Source organism: Cervus elaphus, chromosome 13 (genome assembly GCF_910594005.1).
Source record: "Cervus elaphus chromosome 13, mCerEla1.1, whole genome shotgun sequence".
Lineage (NCBI taxonomy): Eukaryota > Metazoa > Chordata > Mammalia > Artiodactyla > Cervidae > Cervus > Cervus elaphus.
In genome coordinates, this window is record NC_057827.1 from 26417527 (window position 1) to 26432904 (window position 15378).

A 15378-nucleotide genomic window follows, 5' to 3' on the forward strand; every position below is an offset into this window, starting at 1 on the left:
TGGGATTCTCCAGACAAGGATACTGGAGTGGACTGCAATTTCCTTCTTCAGGGGACCTTCCTGACCCAGGATCCAGGTCTCCTGCATTGCAGGCAGACTCTTTACCATCTGAGGCACCAGGAAAGCCCCTCTTATCCTTCACCCCAGCTCTTTTGGGGGCCCCACCTGGCCCTGGCCCCGAGAGGGAATAATGGGGGGTGGGCAGGAGCACTATCCCTGGAGGGTAGGGGTGGTGCTCACAGAGCCTGGCTGCCAACAAGGAAGGATCAGGGTTCGGAGCAGGCACGGGATGCAGCACACAGGGGGAGGGGGGCACTGGAGGCTGGGGGAGAGCACTGCACGCAGGGCAGGGCACACAGCACACGGGGCGGGGGACCTCGGTGTATGTGCCCAACAGGCCCACGTGGGTCTCAATAAGGGAGAGGTCTTCTTCCTGCATGTGGGGAGGGTGTCAGGAGGGCCGGGCACACCCCCAGGGCTCCCTGCTGTCCACCTCTCTCAGCACACCCTGGCCCACCCCACTCCTGCTGACCTCCACGTTGCGCACAGATGGGTCCGGGGCTTCCTCTGGCCAGTCTGGCAGCTCCTGGTAGCCCGTGGCCTTGGCATTGAGCAGGTGGGACAGGGAGCCCAGCTGGAAGTGGTCCCGGTCTGAGGACAGGGTGAGAGGTCAGGCCAGGAGTGGCAGTGAGGAAATGCCCTGGGGGTGGTTTCCTGGGTGGGGCGGGGTGACAATTCTGGTGGGAACATCCTAGATAGCCCGAAGAGGGGGTGGACGTGTCCCCTAAGGGCTCTTCAGCCCTGACCGAATCTGCAGCTCCACAGGCTGGAAAGAAGGTTGTATGACTGACAAGAGCAGGGCTGAGGGGTGGGGGAGGGGTGGGGGCAACTGGGACCTCAGAGGAGATGGGGGGCACTGTGGGCCCAGAGCTGCTGCAGGCCTGTCTGCCGGGTCTGCCTGCTGAGATGGGGGCGGGGGGAGCAGAAATGTGGGTGTGGCTTCTCCCAGGGCACAGTGCGGGTGGGGTGAGGGCTATGTGGCTGCAGGGCCAGGCTCAGGAGGGAGGCCCACTTGGGACAAGGGTATCAGCTCTAAGAGACTGGCCAGGCTGGGACCAAGGGCAAAGAGCTGTGTCTCGTCAGGCTCTGGCCTCCATGGGGAGAGCTGAGCCATCTGAATGGGAGTGGGACGGGGTCAGAGCCAGAGGAGGGCAGCACCGAGACCTGTGGTGGGGATGGTGTTGGGGAGGAGAAAAACACTGCCCACTTCCTCCCTGGGGGGTTTCCCATCTGCCCCACCGCTCTGAATCTCCTTACTCCAGGGATCCAGGGCGGAGACTAAGCAGGACAAGAAGCTACATAGGAGAACCAAGCTTTGTGAAGGAAGCTCCTTCCAGAGGAGATTCCTGGGTCCAGAGGGCCAGCTGGGCCCCCCCACCCCTCGTTGTCGGAGCCCTTCTCTCGGGAGACCTGCCTGAGAGATGAGGTAGGGCTGAGGAGCTGGGATCTGGGCTGACCTTCAGGGACAGCCCAGCCAGTGCTGGAAACTGCTTTCTCAGGACCGTTACCAACATACACCCCCCTTTGTATGCAGTTCTACTTCCTGCCTTCCTGGGGCCTTGGTATGTAAAATCTTGATAGATATGCCTGCTCAGGGAGGTGGAAGGAAAAGGAGAGTCTGAGAGCTGAGGAGCCAGGGGCCCATCCTGCCTGGGAGGGCAGAGACCAGGTGAGATGATGCTAGTGGTGGTGGTGAGTGGGTGAAGGAGCAAGCCCAGGGCGCCGCAGGACGAGCAAAGGGTCCAGCCAGGGGCACAGGAGTCCTGCCCACCAAAGGCTGGTGCCTGGCTGAGACTGAGACCTCAGGAGGAAGAGCCAGGACTGGGGTGCTGGCCAATTCTCCCCTTCCCCCATGAAGGCACCTCTTGATTTCAGCTCCCACCTTTGAAGGACGACTCCAAGACTGGGGCTGGTTTGGGTGCCAGGAAGAGCTTCTTGGCATGGCGGCTGAGGGCCCCGCCCTGCTCTGAAGGGACAATGAGCTGCCGAGTGAAGCGTGCTCGGTCGCGAATATCGTAGTTCTGGTCATACTTGGCCAGGCTCAGCACGTACTGGGTCAGCAGCTTGGTCTGGGACACGAGAGGTGAGTCAGCAGCCATCACAGAGGGTGGGGACACACGAAGTCTCCAACCAGATTTTTTTTTTTTTTGGCCATGTCCTGTAACACGCAGGATCTTAATTCCCTAACCATGGATCAAACCTGTGCCCCCAGTAGTGGAAACGCTGAGTCTTAACCACTGGACTGCCAGGAAAGTCCCAGAACCAGATTCTTTAAGCCAACAGCTCCAAGCACTGCTGCCTCCACCCAACTTTCCCTCCAACCCCACCACTGTGTCACTGTGTCAGAGCATTCCTGGTGGCTCATATGGTAAAGAATCTGCCTGCAAAGCAGAACTGGGTTTGATCCCCGGGTCAGGAAGATCTCCTGGAGAAGGAAATGGCAACCCACCCTAGTATTCTTGCCTGGAGAATTCCATGGACAGAGGAGCCTGGTGGGCTATAGTCCATGGGATCGCAAAGGGTTAGACATGACTGAAGACTAACACTTTCACTTTCCGCTGTTGTGTCAGACCTACATTTTCCCTCACCTCCCTGGCCCTGACCCCCGACCCTGACATTGACAACTGCCTTGGCCAGCATAAGAGGCTGCCCTTTTGGAACCCTCCCTCTTAGCCCTGGGGAAGCCATTCATCCTCAGGTTTGTGGTCCCCACTGCCTTCGGCCCACTCCTAACTCACTAGTCCAGGCTAAGCCAGTGTCTCCACCCTGAGGTCTAGAACAGGTTTCTAGACCTCACCGTTCCTAGACTCCATCACCCAGGGGAAACCAGACGACAAAAAGAGAAAGGGGGACACACAGGAATCCCCTTGGCCGGGGCTGTCCTCATACCCCATGGACCCACAGGGTAGAATCTGGGCAGCCCAGGGGTTTCAGAGGTCATAATCCCCTGCTGGAAGGTTCCAATGAGATTGGAGAAAACTGCAGCCACTTCAGGGTCTGCTGAAGTAAACACGGGGCTCACAGTCTGCAGTCAAGGGAGCCCGAGCCCAGGACCAAGTCTCAACTTCTGCCCTGCTCCTGACCTAGTGTCAGCTATCTTCACAAAATGAGAGTGGGAGCCACCACTTATGGAGTGCCTTCTAGTGCCCAGTACTATGCTAGTGGGGCCTGTCCCTGCGTCATGGAATCTCCACAGCCCTTCGGAGAGGTGGCGCTACTGCCCCCATTTCCAGAGGAAAATCAGAAGCACTAAGTGACATTTCCTGGGTACGGAGCCAGTCAGTGCTGCACCCAGGCCTGAACTCACCCAAGCCGGCACTCTATTTACCTGTCCCTCCCACTGCCTACCCTCTGTGGCTGACCTCATCCAGGTCTCCATCCCTGTGGCAAAGACAATCAAAATCCACCAAGTACATATATCCCGTGTCACCACGACCAGAGTATCTGGGGATATTCTGAGGGACAGGACCAGCGAACTGACTCTGGTCTTCCTGACATTCTGGTTACACAGTGTTACATCCAGCCTTGGACATGGCTGAGCCAGGTAATCTGGCAGGGCCATCAGCAAGACGCTGGCCCAGAATCAGAGTAGCTGCTGTGACAAAACTCTAGAGAGCTTCTGTGACTCCACTCCTACAACGGGGGCTTTCGCAGCCTCATGTTGAGCTCAGTCCCTTCCAGCACAGCACCACCTACAATACTGTTCCCATCAGAGGTAAGTACTCCAAACCCCACACTTCCCTAGGAGGCCCCCATCAAAATGGACTTCATTGTAGACCTGCCTCTCCTTGGCCAGACACCACCCCGTGTGCCAAGGCTATCAGAAGTCCTTATCCACACTGACTGTTATCAAGAAGCTCCTGATCCAACTCTATGGATTTCCCAGCTGGCCGATCATAGACCCTCTCTCCCTACCCTCAAGTCCTTGCCTAATTCTGAGAAGAAGAGTTCAAGGTTTTTATCCATCTGTCCACAGCCTTAACTGCCCATCAACAACCAACCTAAGAAGGGGCTAGTCCCTCCACCTCAACATTGCAGGATTTGCCTACAGTTCATTACCCCGCTCCTTACTAAGGACCCATTCCCCAGGGGTTATCGCATCCAGTCTGCAGCCCCAGGACACCTGCCTTGCCTAGCCAGTATGCACAAGAATTCTAGGCTGTTTAAGAAGGCCTATGAGACAAGCTCCAGTGCACCAAGAACTGAACAAAGCTCCCAGTTGGACCCAAGGGCTCTGGCTGCCAGGAAGAATTTTAAGTGGTGAGCATCGATGCCTTTTCAAGAACCTTTGCCAGGACTTCCCCAGTGGCTCAGTGGTAAAGAATCCACCTGCCAATGCAGGAGACTTGGGTTCGATCCCTGGTCTGGGAAGATCCTACATGCCACAGAGCAACTAAGCTCACGCGCCACAACTACTGAACCTGTGCTCTAGAGCCTGGGAGCCGCAGCTACCAAAGCCCGTGTGCCTAGAGCCTGTGCTCCACAACAAGAAAAGTCACAGCAAGGAGAAGACTGCGCACCTCAACTAGAGCACTCATCACAACTGGCGCAAGGTCCTCACAGCAACAAAGATCCAACACAGCCATAAATAAACAAGCAGAATTACTTTTTTAAAAGAACCTATGCCAACATACCCGCTACCTTGCAAACACCTGTTAAATCATGCTAGGGAAACTAGCTCTTCAGAAAAAAAAAAAAGAAGGAATTAAAATACATTCACACCTAACATGCTACACCAAAATAAGCTCTAGATGGATGCAGAGGACAGATGCCCAGGTCCTCTCCCATAATCCCACCTCCTAAAGCCCAGTCTTGCTCCCCTCCTGAGGGTAGGCGTGACCTAAAATGTAATTCTGACCAACAGAATATGGCAGAAGTGACCATATAACCCCATGACTGTTTCCTTACGTTCAACTCCAGTTTTGCTAGCAGACTGGCTCTAAACACTTTTATTCCTTGTGACTCTGAAGAAGCAAACAGCTATGTTCGGAGACCATGTGGCAGGGAGCTGAGGATGGTCTCCAGCTGACAACCAGCGAGAAGCCAAGGCCTCAGTCCTACTGTCAGGCATGTGAAGTTGGATATGAATGCTTGCCCAACACAGCCTCCAGAGAATCCCAACTTGACCAGTATCTCAGCTATAACTATAGCCTTGCATAAGACCCAACCCAGGTGGTGCTAGTGATAAAGAACCCACCTATCAATGCAGGAGATCTAAGAGATGTGGGTTCAAACCCTGGGTTGAGAAGATCCCCTGGAGGAGGAAATGGAAACCCACTCCAGTATTCTTGCCTGGAGAATCCCACGGACGGAGGAGCCTGGCAGGCTACAGTTCATGGGGTTGCAAAAAGAGTCGGACACGACTGATGGTGTGCACACGCACACGCACACACATACACATACAAGACCCAACTAGGCCATACCTGGATTCTTGACCCATGGAAACAGAAAGTAAACATGTTGTTTTGACCTACTAAGTTTGTGGTAATTTATTACACAGCACTAGAAAACCAATACAGTGGATTAAAAATAGAAAAAAAAATGGAGGAAATTATGCATGAAAATTTTAATTGATATGTGAACAAGGAAACAACTTTCTAAATATAAGGCATGAGAAAATAGAAATGAAAAGATTAATGTATTGAACAAGGCACAAATGTACAATTTCTGGATGATTGTATGTAGAAACCAAATTAAAAAAAAAACAACTAAGAAAATATAAAACCAATGCTGGTCTTTTCTAAGTGGTAGACCTATAGCTAATTTAAATATTTAACATATAATATTTCTCTGGGTTTTCCAAATGTTTTATGATGAACATGCATTATTTTTATGATATCAAAGAAGTTATTAACTCAAAAAAAAATGCAGAACTTAGACTCTTCCACTCACTCTAGAAGCCAGATTTTAGCTCCCACCATGACCTAAGCAGACTCCCCTCCCAGGTATCTAAGCAAACAAAAGCAAACCTACCTACCAAGAGCATTCAAGCAGGCAGTTGCCCGAAGTGGCTGTAATGGTCACCTTCACTATTCCTGCCACTCCAAGACCTCTGCCAGTGCGTCTTCTGTTAGACCCTCTGGTTATCTGCTCAGCCACAGAAGGGCAGAGCTCATCCATCATCTCCTCGACTCGGCCTGGGCTAGGGCCTGGCATGCAGTAGGGGTCAGCATGTGGGGGAGGGGGCAGTAGCTGGGATCATTGTGGCCTTGTGGCAGGTTGAGCAAGTCACCCTTGTACTGGGATTGGGGGAGCATCCTTGCTCTTTTGCAAGGGTGGCCATGGGCACATGCAAATACCTCCCTCCTGGTGTACAGAGAACTCCTGTTCACCACCACTCTCAGCACAGGCTGAGAAGGAAGAAAAGACAAAGACAGGGAGGGTAGGAAGGAGGAAAGCTCTCTTTACTGAGTCAAAGAACCATTCTAAGGGGCCTGTGCCTTGAAGGACTAGCCTTAGGAGAAAGGTGTGTGGAGGTTCCATCTGCCTGAACAGCCTACTCAGGGTGCCCTGATGGGGACCGGGACCCCTGTGTCCTGCCTAGGAGAGGGGTTAAGCCATCTGTACCCATGGCTCTCTGTGCCAACTCTGACTGTACCCTTTGTTGTTGTTGTTTAGTCACTAAGTCATGTCCGACTCTTTGTGACCCCATGGACTGTAGCCCGCCAGGCTCCTCTGTCTATGGGATTTCCCGGGGAAGAATACTGGAGTAGGTTGCCATTTCCTTCTCTAGGGCTTCTTCCTGACCCAGGGATCAAACTTGTGTCTCTGGCATTGCCAAGCAGGTTCTTTACCATCTGAGCCACCAGGGAAGCCTGACTGCAGCCCTTACTGCTCTGCATTTTGTGCTGTTTCCTCTACTTGGCTGTGGGCACCTGAAGGCTAGTAAACATGTCTCGCTCGCTGTCATCACCCAAGGACATAGCTCAGTGCCAGGCATAGTAGGCACTCGGGAAATGTATGTTAATTATGGTCATGAATAAATGCACAAGAAGCTTACAGGGACAACTTAGGGAAGAGCCACGTGGGCACACCCAGACTTACGCAAACATGCTGACATCACTATGCTGGGGCTCAGGGTTCTGGTGTGGTATTGAGCCTTTCAGACGCCCTCTCTACCCAGCAGCCACCCACCTAGCCTGCTTCATCTCTTCAGACCTTCCTCCCACCTGCTCTTTTCTCCCGTTTGCATAAAGGAGGCACACAGATATTTGTTCCAAGGCTTTCCTGTGGTGCCTTTCCCTCTAACTTGTCTCCAATCTGCTTCTCCCACAATACTGACACCCACAGACCCAGCCCCTCACAGATTCCACATGACCACTGTCCATCCCAGCTCCTGCCAAGAGGCCCCACATGTGACAGCCCTGCCCCCAGCTGGAGGCCCTGGGGCCCACCCTGTCCACCGTGGGTCACAGAAGATGCACAAACAGCACCATCCAAAGACTCCATGGGATGGCAAAGAGGCCACCTTCAGGCCGGCAGAGATGTCACCGCCTCCAGGGGATGGCCCACATGCTTTGTTTGCTCTGAGGGTTGCCAAATCGTTTCTACAAAAGGCCGAGGACCTATTTTAGGCTTTGCAGGCCATATGGACTCTGTTGCAGCTACAATATCCATAGACGATAAACAAATGAATGAACATGGCTGTAGCCCAGTAAAAGTTTATTTACAACAACAGGCAGCAGGCCAGGTTTGGACTACGGGCGGTGGTTTGCCAACCCCTGCCTTGCCTGACTGAGCAGAGCAGTGAGCGTGGGAACTGTCATGGCGCCTGGTGTCCTAGCACCTTGAAGTGCTCTGGCACATTACACTTGACTCATAGCAACGTCTCCTGGGACCATCTCAGAGGATGCTGGACACTCAAGTGGCTGTTAATATCCTGATATTCCAGCTTAGCTGAGCCGTGTTCTTGGCTACAGTACCTCTCATAATATTTCACCATGGGAATGACAATGAGCACCAATACCACCCAGGCTTGTGCCCCCTTATTGCTGGCATAGACTGGTGAAGCATCACCAAGCTTTGGGAGGAGGACAGACCACATCTCCTGGGACATGTGGTCTCCCACCAAGGCCTGTCACTGCAGGTCCCTCCCTCTGGCCCCAGCATCCCGAAGGCAGCAAGTAGGGACACTCCCACTGGCAGACTGGAAGTCACAGCCCCACAGAGGAGTCTCTTCAACATGGCCACCATCTCTACTAGGCCCTTGGGCCTCCAGAGTAGTCGTGGACTCTGGAGAACATTGGGTTACATGGGCAGACCAGCCACCTGTCCTGAACTCTCCAGAAAGAGGTGCTGATGTATGTATAACTGAATCACTGTGCTGTACAGAAGAAACGAACACGAACTGCATATCAACTATACTCCAATAAACATTAATGAAAATACACAATGAAAAAACTGACAAAAAGAGGTACTCAAGTTCATGCTACCTGGTGAGGACCCACAGAGCACTACCTGGGCCATTTCCGGGGCCCAAAGGGCTTTGAGGGGCATCTCTCAACCAGTACCTGCTTTGAGTTGGTCAGGTAGAGCTTGGCTGCCAGGTTGATGACCTGCAGCTTGACAATGTCCTCCTCGGCAGTGAAGGATTTGGCCATCTTTCTCAGGACGTCAGGCGCGATCCTGGGGACGTGCTCACAGTACTCGCCGATGAGCCACAGGATGCTGGCTCGGGCCATGGGCACCTGTGTGGGTGGGAGCGGAGTCAGGACTGCGGAGGGTGTGGGAGTGCGGGTGGGCATGTGGCCTGCCAGGGAGCCAGCACTCCTCCCATCTGTGCTCGCTTCTCTAGAAATGGGAGTGGGAGGTGGTGGGAGAGAAAATACTAGGTGGGCATTTCTCAGGCAGCATCTCCCCTCTTCTCCAGGGTTTTGAGAGCATGCACAGAGCCTTGGAAGTTCAGTCACAGTTTGGTATAAAAGACTGGCTTTCTGGATCCACTGTACCCTTGATGATTTCTGGCCATGTTATCCTTCCTGAAGCTTCAGGAATGCCTTGTCTGAATGTTTCAACTTGGCAGCGCAACACAAAAACACTCGCATATCAACCAGCCACCCTGAGCCAGAGCTTTAGAGAAAACATGATTGTGGACCAGGCTGGGGCTCAGCAAGGGGTCCCCAAAGGGAAGGCAAACCAGGGTCACATCGTCTCATCTTTCCCCTTCTCCCACCCAAAGACCTTCCAAGCCTTCCACTTCCAAGAAATGGTTTGGAAGTTGATTTTTTTATTAAAAAAGTGAAAGTGTTAATCACTCAGTCATGTCCAAACTCTTTGAGACCCCATGGTCTATAGCCTGCCAGGCTCCTCTGTCCATAGAATTCTCCAGGCAAGAATACTGGAGTGGATAGCCATTCTCTTCTCCAGGGGATCTTCTCCACCCAGGGATCGAACCTGGGTCACATGCATTGCAGGTGGATTCTTTACTGTCTGAGCCACTAGGGAAGCCCCTGATTTTCTTCTTATTTCTTTTTGATTTTTATTAAAGCCAGTTTAATTAGAGGACCTTTTTTTAAAATAATTCATTTATTTGGCTGCATTGGGTCTTTGGTTGTGGCATGTGGGATCTTCATTTGCATCATGCAGGATCCTTTGTTGCAGGGCACAGGCTCCTTACTTGTGGTGAACAGAGTTAGTTGCCCCTTGGCCTGTGGGACCTTAGTTCCCCAACCAGGGATCAAACCCGGGTCCCCTGCCTTGCAAGCCAGATTCTTAACCACTGGACCACCAGGGAAGTCCCTAATTATAGGGTCTTAAAATCACGGGGAGGATCCTGGGTTGGGGAAGCCAGTGGGGTCACCCCCTTACCTGGATGTTGTCTGTGAGCTTCGCCAAGTGTTTGATGATCTCTCCATGCTGGGCTGGCTGCATTTGCAGCAGCTTCTTGATAACCACCACTGACTCTGCGACCACAAGCTCTGTGGAACAGGAAACGAGCCCAGGACAGTCACATGGCCACACACAATGGGCAGACACACCTGCAATGCCCCCAGGCCCTTGGCTCCGCACCTCAACCTCCTGTACTTCCCCAGTGGCCCTCAGAGAGGCACGGGTATGAGGATACAAACTGAGGCCAATGGACTGATGAACACGAACTGTCACTGGCCAGACAGGACATGCTGGCCATCAGTCAGACATGCAGGCAGCACCCACTAATCATCAAAGCTGGACATGCAGACAGACAAACACTGACCATCACGGTTGGACAGCAGCTGCACCAGGCCGTTGAGGCAGGTGTCGCGGACTCGGCCTATGTTAGTTGCGCAGCGCCCAATGGCCTGGATGGTGGCTGCCACAAAGTCCTTGTCCATGCTGCGAATGTAGGTCTGTGGGAGGCCACAACACAGTGAGCCCCAGAAGGTGGTGATCCCTCAGACTGGACTCTGCAGTGACTCTGCAGACTTGAGGGTGACCTTCCGGAAAGCTGTTACCTGATCATGCCAGAGACTAAACTCTGGGGAAAGGAATGACACCCTCATCCATTACCCGGAGACTCCCTGACCCAAAGCCAGCAGAAGGGATTAGGAAGGGATGTGAAATAACAATTTCTCCACTTTGGGTTCTAAAGAGAAGATTTAACCCACCAAGATGATTCTCACTGAGCATAAGGAGCTACGGGGCAACTCTCATGGACCTCTCTGGCTACAAGCTGATCCCTGGCCAGTACCTGGAATTCCCGGAGGACAGTAGGAATGTTGGTCTCATTGGCGAGGTTAGTCAACACTTCCAGCTGCAGGGAGGCAGAAAAGGGGCAGGGGGTACCAGTGGGCCTCTTGTGCTTTCATTTGTTTTTAATATTTATTCATTTGGATGCATCAGGTCTTAGTTGTGGCATGGCAGGCTTAGTTGCCCTGTGGCATGTGGGATCTTAGTTTCCTGACCAGGGTTCAAACCTGCGTCCCCTGCATTGCAAGGCAAATTCTTAACCACTGGACCACCAGGGAAGTCCATCTGTGCTTTCCTTAACCCTTCATTAAGGCCACAGGCATGACTGTCCGTAACTCACCTTCAGGATCTTGATTTGGGTGGGGTCGGTGGACCTGATGTAGAAGCTCTTCAGGTACGGCTCAAACATACCCTGGCACAAGAGAGGTGGTCCCAGGGGGCTCCACCACAGCCCTGCTTCTCCTCCAGAGAGCCCCCCTCCCTGCACACCCTCCCCCATCCCAGGGCCCAGCGTCCTTCCTGCCCCTGCACTGTCTCCACTGTCAGTTCTTCCTGCCCCCTCAGCTCCTACCTTATCTTCCTTCATCAGGGCTTCCGCCCCGGGGATCCGGGTCTTGCACCTCCACCTGCATTTAGGGTCTCCCCCTCCCATGCTCCACACCGCCAAGGCATCATCCCATCCTGCCTTCCCCAGCGCCCCTGCCCGGCAGAGCCACCTGTCGGACCGCGAAGGCAGGCCTGGGTCACGTGCTCACCCGGCGCTTGATGGACATGGTGGCCACGTTCTGGAGCACCACGTACTGCACTTCACTGCGGAGACGAGCAGCAGAGGAACCCGGTCCCTAGGCCAGGGCCAGGGCAGGAGGCGCGGGCGGGGAAGGGAGGTGGGCCGGAGAGGAGGGAGGAGAGGGCGGGTGTCGGGGAAGGTGGGAGGAGGGCGGGACTGGAGTCAGTGAGGAGGGGCCGGTGGGCTGGGATGGAGGGCACCGCACTCTAGGTAGGCGGAAGGGGAGAGGCGGCCCCGCTCCAGGCGTGGCTGGGCCGTGGGCGTGGCGTGGTTGGTGTGGGCGGGGCGTGGTTGGTGTGGGCGGGGCGTGGTTGGGGTGTGGGCGGGGCGGGCACGCACCTGTGGCTCCTCAGCAGGCGCACAAGGGCCTTGGCGATAACGCCCACCTCTGCCTTGGGCGCCAGGTGGAAGTAAAGCTGCGCCACGGCCATGACCACGGCGGCGCTGCGGCTCTGCAGGAGCGGCTTCGTGTTGCGCAGCAGCAGCCGGTGGTCGGGGTCCATGACATAGGGCTTCCGGGCGGGCAGTGCCGTGGAGGCTGCCTCCTCAGACCCCGGGCCCTTGGCCTCATCCTCCTCGGAGCCATAGAAGGCTTTCTCAGGGTTCTCCTCCAGCAGAGATTCCTGGGGAGGGGTGCGGAACAGGCGGGTGGGGCAGGGGACACCTCCTCCTGGAGGCCCTCCTACCCATTCTGCTAGGGCGCGGGTCGCAGTCGCGCCTGGGGGCCCGGGCCACTCACGTTCTGCGTGGGACTGAGGAACTGCGTTCGGGCATAGCGGGTGAGCATGCTGATGATGACCACCTGGCCCCACTCCTCCACGTCGATGAGCAGGTTACAGAGCTTCCGGTAGTTCTTGTGGATCAGGTCGATGCGCTCAGGGCACACCTCCTCGAAGGCCATCACCACGCTGCCTGCCACCAGCTGGGGAATCCACATAGGCAGGAGTGCATTAACAGAAGGACAGAAGGGGCTCTGCCTGGCACCTTTCCATCACCCACCTCTGTGCATCCATATACACACCGTGGTCTTGTCAGCCAGAAGCTTCTCGATGACCTCTATCAGCTGGTCCTTCTGGTCAGAATCCAAACTGAGGGAGAAACTGTTGTTTGCCCCTCCCTCCTCTCCAGCCTTCCCAATACTGGCTGGGCTCCCCTCCCTCCCCCCAACCCTATTCATCAAGAGGTGTGAGCCACTGCTCCCAATGTCCTTCTCTGTCTGTTCCCCAAACTGCCTTAAACCACCTAAAGACTTAAAAACAACAAACAACAAAAGTGGCCTTCAAGACTGGGAGAGGCCAGGGATGGGCAGTGGCTTGGGGCATACCTGTAGAGCTTAGGGATGGCATGGGCAGCTGTTTTCCGCACATAGGGAGACATATCTGAGGCAGCTTCCTTGATGGCCAGCATCATGATGGGCACGATAATGGGCACACGGATGCTAGACAGGACACGGAGGGCACTGGCGCGAATCAGCTGGTTGGGGTCCTAGGGCAGAGGTGGCAGAGGCAGAGCCATGGGAGGGCAGCGGGCGCCCTGATGGGAGGGGAACTCACTGTCCCTGGTTGCCATCCACTCGTTTCCCTGTCTCCTGTCTTGAGCCTAGATGATGAGGTACTGGTGCTGGGTGCCTGGGGGGCCCTGCAGCAGAAATCTGGTATCTGGAGGGATGTGGCATGGGGCTGCTTCACTTTCAGGGAGAGCGACACTTTCCGAATGCCTACGATTCTTGAAGCACCTTGTTTCTCAGGAGTGTGTGCAGACCGGGAGGCTGTCTGTGTTTATGGTGGAGGAGACTGCCCAAATGCAACCTGCTCTCCCTTCCCAAGAGTTCATCCTTTCAGGGACGTCCCTGGTGGTCCAGAGGCGAAGACTCTGCTCTCAGTGCAGGGGGCCCAGGTTTGATCCCTGGTTGGAGAACTAGATCCTGCATGCTGCAACTAAGACCCAGCACAGACAGATAAATATTCTTTTTAAAGTTCACCCTTTCAGTCTTCTCTCCCAGCAAACTCTCAAAAGCTGCTCTTCTTCCCCTTCCTCTGCGTATTTGAAAGAGAATAGGTGTGTAAGCCCCTCCTCTTTGCACCTATTGCATCCTATAGACACCTGAAAGGAGTACATCAAAGCTATGTATTGTCACCCTGCTTATTTAACTGGTATACAGAATACATCATGCAAAATGCTGGACTCCATGAAGCACAAGCTGGAATCAAGAGTTGCCAAGAGAAATATCAATAACCTCAGAGACAGCCACCACCCTTATGGCAGAATGCAGAGAGGAACTAAAGAGGAGAGTGAAAAAACTGGCTTAAAACTCAACATTCAAAAAACCAAGATCATGGCATCCAATCCCATCACTTCATGGCAAACAGATGGGGAAACAATGGAAAGAGTGAGAGACTTCATTTTCTTGGGTTCCAAAATCATTGCAGATGGTGACTGCAGCCATGAAATTAAAAGACGCTTGCTCCTTGGAAGAAAAGCTATGACAAAGCTTTGACAAAAGCTGTGTCAAACTTAGACATAAATTTGACAAACTCATGACAAAGCTATGACAAACCTAGACAGTATATTAAAAAGCAGAGACATTACTTTACCGACAAAGGTCCATATAGTCAAAGCTATGGTTTTTCCAGTTGCCATGTATGGATGTGAGAGTTGGACCATCAAGAAGCCTGAGTGCCAGAGAATAGATGCTTTTGAACTGTGGTGTTGGAGAAGACCCTTGAGAGTCCCTTGCACTGCAAGGAGATCAAACCAGTCCATCCTAAAGTAAATCAATCCTGAATATTCATTGGAAGGACTGATGCTGAAGCTGAAGCTCCAATACTTTGGCCACCTGATGAGAAGAGCCAACTCACAGGAAAAGACCCTGATGCTGGGAAAGATTGAGGGCAGAAAGAGAAGGGGATAACAGAGGACGAGATGGTTGGATGGCATCACCGACTCAATGGACATAAGTTTGAGCAAGCTCTGGGAGATGGTGAAGGACAGGGATGCCTGGCATGCTACAGTCTATGGGGTAGCAAAGAGTTGGACACGACTGAGCAACTGAACAACAAGACACCTGAGAAGAGCCTTAGACACAGTATACTGTAATCATGAGATTATGAGAGCAGCAGATGTAAATTACTGTTCATCTTGAAGGACAGTGGGCAAAGGAAGAGGTCCTGGAACAGTAAAGAGTAGGGGCTACCATGAGTTTCTAAAATGGAGAAAGAGGAGAGCCACAGAATTACAGGTGAAAATGATGGTAATCCTTGCTAAAATTCCAGAATTAATTTTTAAAAAGGAGGTTTCAAAGCACTTTATTTTTAAAATATCTTATGAAGTCATGATTTTACTTTTTTTATTTGGTTGCACTGGATCTTAGTTGCTACATGCGGGATCTCCCCCAACTGGGACAGAACTCAGACACCCTGCATTAGAAGTCTGGAGTCTTAAACACTGGACCCCCAGGGAAGTTCTTCAAAGCACTTATTTTAAAAGCAGGAGTCTGTATTTTCTTAGTCAAGTCAAATCATATCCACTGCTAAAACCTATTTTCCTTTTTTTTTTAACGTTTGGAAATGATTATGGATTCAACAGGAAGTTACCCCCCAGAAAACCCCTTTCCTTTTTAGTAGGGTAATTAGGCTGGCATATATTAATACTATATATCTTGATTTCAGCAAAGCACTGTGGGGGTCTCTCATAGCATTTCCTAGACTGCCATTTTTGATGTAGGCCTTTTGTTTCATTTACTACATAAGCATTTTAAGAGCAGAATTCATGTCTATTTTATCTCTAGATAACCACAGGCCTTTGCACATAGAAGGTGTTAAGAAATTTTTTTTGCAGTTGAGATCCTTCCTAACAAGATGGAAAAA

At 52.8% G+C, this 15378-nt stretch overlaps 1 protein-coding gene across 1 annotated transcript in view; it reads right to left on the reverse strand.

Moving 5' to 3' along the window:
• AP3B2 (adaptor related protein complex 3 subunit beta 2) overlaps positions 1-15378 on the reverse strand; it is a 35536-nt gene that overhangs the window by 6611 nt on the left and 13547 nt on the right. The window contains exons 5-16 of the mRNA XM_043922488.1: positions 12837-12997; positions 12534-12600; positions 12252-12434; positions 11852-12135; positions 11481-11535; positions 11066-11137; positions 10727-10789; positions 10253-10385; positions 9868-9977; positions 8571-8747; positions 1943-2129; positions 533-651 (exon numbers count right to left, since the gene is read on the reverse strand). Of these exons, the coding sequence (XP_043778423.1) occupies positions 533-651; positions 1943-2129; positions 8571-8747; positions 9868-9977; positions 10253-10385; positions 10727-10789; positions 11066-11137; positions 11481-11535; positions 11852-12135; positions 12252-12434; positions 12534-12600; positions 12837-12997 (1611 nt within the window). The remainder of the gene's footprint in view (positions 1-532; positions 652-1942; positions 2130-8570; positions 8748-9867; positions 9978-10252; positions 10386-10726; positions 10790-11065; positions 11138-11480; positions 11536-11851; positions 12136-12251; positions 12435-12533; positions 12601-12836; positions 12998-15378) is intronic.